At 41.4% G+C, this 6,060-nt stretch overlaps 1 protein-coding gene across 1 annotated transcript; it reads right to left on the reverse strand.

The window, feature by feature from the left end:
• Positions 1–2,452: 2,452 nt before the first annotated feature.
• LOC148010473 (actin-like) lies at positions 2,453–5,648 on the reverse strand. Its single transcript, XM_087672283.1, has 5 exons — positions 5,444–5,648; positions 4,169–4,247; positions 3,692–4,085; positions 2,991–3,604; positions 2,453–2,839 (listed from the first exon to the last, which is right to left on the reverse strand). Exons 2-5 carry the CDS (start codon positions 4,226–4,228, stop codon positions 2,774–2,776), a joined length of 1,134 nt encoding a protein of 377 aa, XP_087528409.1. The 5' UTR covers positions 4,229–4,247; positions 5,444–5,648; the 3' UTR covers positions 2,453–2,773.
• Between the last annotated feature and the right edge of the window lie 412 nt (positions 5,649–6,060).

Here is a 6,060-nt window from a genome sequence, read left to right on the forward strand (position 1 = left end):
GACATAGAAAGAGAAAAATACACAGAGAGAGAGAGAGAGAGAGAGGAAAATAGAATGTGGGGAAGTGAGGGAAGCAAAGCTATCATGCAATAGCACAACAAAGTTGCTTAGCATGGCAATTTTACTTCCCTCACAAGGCAACTTCATGGCAATAATGCAAAGCTATCCCAAAGCAACCTTGCATTCCTCGCGTGTGAAGCAAGGAATACTAGTATAATATTTAAACAAACGTGTGTGTGCACACACGCATATACACACATGTTCATACACATAAAATGTTTTCTCACTATTCACAACACTCATTCATTCTAGCATAAACACATTCACATTGCTCACAAGTGTAGACACACACATAGCTAACTAAACATCTATTAGCTTTATCAAAATTGAAGGGTAATATAACACACAAGATGATATAATAAAGCAAATTCTAATTGGCTTTATTATATGAACTACCATTATTTGCTATTAAAATTTAATGTATTGTCAAAAACATATTTACATCTAAATCCATTTTTTAAATTTACCACAATTTATAGTCAACAAAATTTTCCATTCTTTAAAGGAAATTTTTTTCCATCAACTTTGTGCTTAGCCAACACTAGTTGTGGTGTTACTTACCATAGCTCCCTTCTTGGGAGTCTAACCTCCACGCAGCCCAAAGAGCCCTTCCTTGCCCTTGATTCTAATTGTCCATGGCAAGATTGGGGCATACGAAGTCAACTCCACCTAGAAAAGGCTTCCACTAATTAAGTATATCACCTTACCAATTAATGACCACCATTGGCTAGTTGCTAAGGCTAATATTGTTTGGGGCTTACATAAATCTGAAGATCAATGAAAAATAACTATCATGGACGGGTTGGTTCAACAAGACTCCATATAAATTTTAAGTCTTCCTTTGGAGTGTCATGATTGGTGGTCTTCCGATTGCCACGAGGCTTTTGCTTGAATTCCACATCTTGGGTGCAAAGACACTTTGGTAAGCTGAAATGTCTCCTACATTAGCAGCTACATCTCATTCACCACACCAATCTTCTTTCTAGGGAGGATTGGTTCCTTGGCATACAACAATTTCTACTGCTTCTTTGCCATGACTTTTATACTGTCAGTCATCCAACTTTCTGTACTCATGTAGTCATTTCATACATAAAATGACTCATTACAAAAAAAAAAAAAAACAAAAAAAAACAAAAACAAAGAGGATGTTCTTAGTGCTAGAAAATGTGTACTGCTTCCTTTAGCACTAGCACATATGAAAGAAAAGAACACTTGCTTAAACCTCCAAACAAACTTATTAAAGTGTCCCATCAAGTTTTTCTCAAAGTGTAAGTATCACTCAGAATTTCAGCACAATCCATATTAAGTTGTCTGATTAGCAAATATTGCAGACCAATCCCAATAGACTCATCAAACAACCTTAAAGTTTGACAAGCACAAATTTCATTATCAGTTCATGTGAAAATAGCCACCCAACAAAATTTTCAACCAGGTATGTTAGTCACTCTGCACTCTATCCCTCAAATCCATCACATTCATCAATACAGCAAAAGAAAGCGCACTTTTGGTGGCTAGAAGGCAGTGACTCTTTAAGAACATGTCATTGCAAGAATGTCAATAGAACCCAAAAACTTAGCCTCTAGATCATCAGCATTTAAGAAACCAATCAACTACCTGCTTCTTACCAAGCATATTGCCAAAAACAAGGCATAAGTTGACTGATGCAATCCTTAAATGAAAATTCATCTGCCAAAAGATAGGCAAGTTCAAGTGAGCTAAATGCAGTTGTGGACATGGTACTGCTGGACGATACAATTAGATTGCCAAAACACCCATTCCTAACAGTCCTAGGTTTTCCACATTTCATGGGCTTCACAATGACTAAGGATACTTAAATCAGTTGCTCTGGGGTAGCAGGTTGTAATATTGACAAAACAGCACTTGAACATTGTAGCAGGTTGTAATATTGGCAAAACAGCACTTGAACATTTGAGAGAATCCATATAACAACTAACAGAGCTCCTTAGGCACTGTTATGATTGCCAAACCAAATGCTTTCATAGCAGAACACACAACACTATCCCACTGGAAACTTAGCCACGTAACTCTATCAATAGACATCAAACCGAGGAGAAATGAGTTGGTATTGAATTTGTGTACATATGTAACTGGGACAGTCACAGAGAATTATAGTTATCAGACGATCATGCTAAGATCAGAAAAGTGAACAGAATAAATCACAACCAGAGTTTCCAGACACTTGCAATGCTCATTACATAGGTGTGCAAGAAAATCAAAATCAGAACTTGTATCATAGCACAAATAACAGTGTGCTTAACTCATACACCAACTTACCTTCGTTCTGCTGTAACCCTTCATCAAACAGAATACCAGAACTTAATGAGAAAAAGCATCAGATCATCACCATAAAATACCCAACTACAGTCACATATTTAGCAGTGAAAAACCTTTCCCAAGACAGCTCATAATTTACCAAAAAATAATCATTGTAATTGAAGGGCTGCAGGCATACAAGAAGATACAAGGGGGGTGCAGAAAATATAAACCCCCCCCCCCCCACCAGTAAAGGTTTACAGCAGGGAAGACCACAAAGAATGTCACAAAGAGGTCATAAGATGCACACACCAAGACATGGCAGTGACTAGTAGCAGTAGATGTAATTGTACTCCAGTGATCCTAACATTGACAATACATTGACCCCCCAGATAAGAAAAGAACAACCGTACATGCCAAAAGGACATCTTATACTATCTCAGAAGCATTTCCTGTGCACAATGGAAGGGCCAGACTCATCATACTCAGACTTCGCTATCCACATCTGCAAAATTCAAGAGCAAACGCAGGTCTAATTTTTAGCTCTCATTATAGTCACCAAAAGCACATTTATAAGAAGCATGTCACATGCATTATTGTTTGTATTCAGGCACATCCACAGACAGGCACACCCACACACATACAGATGCACATACCTGTTGGAATGTGCTCAGTGATGCCAAGATAGATCCACCTATCCAGACACTGTACTTTCTCTCCGGAGGAGCAACCACCTTAATCTTCATACTGCTAGGAGCAAGGGCTGTAATCTCCTTGCTCATACGGTCAGCAATACCAGGGAACATCGTTGACCCACCACTCAGAACTACATTCCCGTACAGGTCCTTACGGATGTCCACATCACACTTCATGATGGAATTATATGTTGTTTCATGAATCCCAGCAGATTCCATACCAATGAGAGAAGGCTGGAATAGGACCTCTGGGCACCTAAACCGTTCAGCTCCTATAGTAATAACCTGACCATCTGGTAATTCATAGCTCTTTTCTAGGGAGGAGCTGCTCTTTGCAGTCTCCAGCTCTTGCTCAAAATCCAAAGCAACATATGCAAGCTTCTCTTTCATGTCTCTCACAATTTCCCTCTCTGCAGTGGTGGTGAACGAGTAACCACGTTCTGTGAGAATCTTCATCAAGGCATCTGTAAGGTCACGCCCAGCAAGGTCAAGCCTCAAAATGGCATGTGGCAATGCATAACCTTCATAGATGGGAACAGTGTGTGTGACACCATCACCAGAATCGAGTACAATACCTACAATCATAGCAAATAATTTCCATATTTAGACTCTAAGAAGAACAAGCATGATTAAACACTAACCGTCACCAAGATTGAGCCTACCAGTAGTTCGACCACTGGCATACAATGAAAGCACAGCCTGTATAGCAACATACATGGCAGGCACATTAAAGGTATCAAACATGATTTGTGTCATCTTCTCTCTGTTAGCCTTGGGGTTCAAAGGAGCTTCAGTGAGTAGGACCGGATGCTCCTCCGGAGCAACACGCAATTCATTGTAAAAAGTATGATGCCATATCTTCTCCATGTCATCCCAATTGGTAACAATGCCGTGCTCAATAGGGTATTTTAAAGTCAAAATCCCCCTCTTTGATTGTGCCTCGTCTCCTACATAAGCATCCTTTTGCCCCATACCAACCATGACCCCTGTGTGGCGGGGTCGCCCTACAATACTTGGAAAGACAGCACGAGGAGCATCATCACCAGCAAAACCAGCCTAGACAACAAGCACCAACAGAATATCATGACCGGCATCGTGCCGGTAAAGCAAAACATAGAGAAAATTACACTAAGTCTTACCTTCACCATTCCTGAGCCATTATCACACACAAGGGGTTGAACTTCCTCAGCATCTCCCATCTTCAGCTACAATTTCACCCTGCCAGCAGATCACAGACAAATAGAATGTGCAGGAAATGTACATTATCTCTCATCACAATGGCAGCATTGCAAGGCATGAGATGATCACAACCTACATTTGGCTTGACAAAGCAAAGATACCACATGCAAGAATGCTTTCCCTCCAGTCCCCAAATGTAGCTCACCAAGACCATGCACACATGTACTATGGCAAATCGCACCACACAAGATCTAGACAAGAGACTTGAAACACGCAAGGAAGCAAGGAACCAACCAAGAACACTGGCCAGCATAAGCCCAGATGATCCCAAGCCAGCGCATATATGCAAAGCCAAGCAAAAATAACAGATCACAAGGAGGAGAAAGCCTCAGATGATCAACCTACTCCTAGTAAACCTCAAGCCTTCAGATCCTAGGCGTGAACATAAGCCGTCTTACACATCCATAAGAGTATCTCGTCAGCCAGAGATTCATGATATTTGATGATTGAGAACAATATGCACTGGATATAACATCTCAAAGATCTATCTACAGGTTCCTAGCTTCTTCCACATCACAAGGCCGGCACTCAAAAACCATAGACCTCTTGTCTTAAAAGCATGGTTAGCAGCCAGAGATTCCTGGTATTCGATGATCAAGAACTATATACACTGGATAGAACATCTGAAAGACCCATTTACAAGTTCCTAGCTTGTTCCCATCACAAGACCGGCAGTCAAAAACCATACACCTCCTGTGTTTTAAGCATGGTCAGTGATCCGATCCACCCTTAATCTGCACAAGGGTTTCTTCTTTAGGTTATATTGGCCCAATACCTGAGGTTAAGGGCCACCTCATTTACAGCCAAAACTCAGCCTGCACAAGAATGCTGCCCATTGCTACACAAGAGATCAGACAGCAGGCACCCACAGCCATATGAGTGGCACCATGCCTCACCAGCCTCATCATTACAGACAATGAACCATCTATCCACAACTGTAAGCTGGATCGACCAGTCCCCCAAAAGGTACCCCTGAATGCCTACTCAAGCACAGCAAAAGCCCCTCTGATATTAAGAGTGTGAGGCCCAGCACATAAACAACTTAGACGACCCAATGCAGTATGTAACAAGAGAGAGAAAAACAAAACAAAAGACCTTGCAGATCAAGGGAGCCATTCTGCAGTACAGAGACAGTGAAAGAACAAAGATGGATGAGAAGCAGAAACAAAACATACCTGCAAATGGTGCGAGGAGATGTCTGCAAAAACAGAGCCTCTGCGCCCGCAATCTGGGTCTTGCGTTTGTGGGTAGTGACTCGAATAAGGGGGTTATATGGGAGGGATAATGCTTGCCCACGACCTTAAAGAGAAGGACCAAGATGCAAGACCACCAAAAAGCCGAAGATGCCCTTCTCTCGCTTTGGAGTGGAGAGGGGTCCTCTGACTCCTCTCCCTTTCAATGTAGGCCTCATCTATTTAGACTTTCCGACTCAATTTTGAGCAAATGCGTCCTTTCCCATTTGGCCCGACCCTCAAAGACTCCATTTGGGCCTACCCTCTCGGAGTCTAGCTCCATGCCTCTTTTTGGTGATCAATGGACTATTGATGGATAGTCCATACAAGTGTGGGACCTTATCATGGCTGCACTAATCAAGCATCATATATGAAGATTCTAGAAATTGAGGAAATCCAAGAATGCTAGAATGTTCAAAAGTACTCCCAACTCAAAGGGGTTGATGGATGAGGAAGATTTCGTAGGAAAAGAGACTGGAATATCCTTTAATGGAGCTAAGACAAGATTTAGTTTTTTAAGGTTGCTAGCAAGAGGAAGGCCTATGTTTGTACATGCTCTT

The sequence above is a fragment of the Lygodium microphyllum genome, chromosome 29, assembly GCF_053477565.2.
Source record: "Lygodium microphyllum isolate KBCC chromosome 29, Lygodium_microphyllum_v1.1.10, whole genome shotgun sequence".
Lineage (NCBI taxonomy): Eukaryota > Viridiplantae > Streptophyta > Polypodiopsida > Schizaeales > Lygodiaceae > Lygodium > Lygodium microphyllum.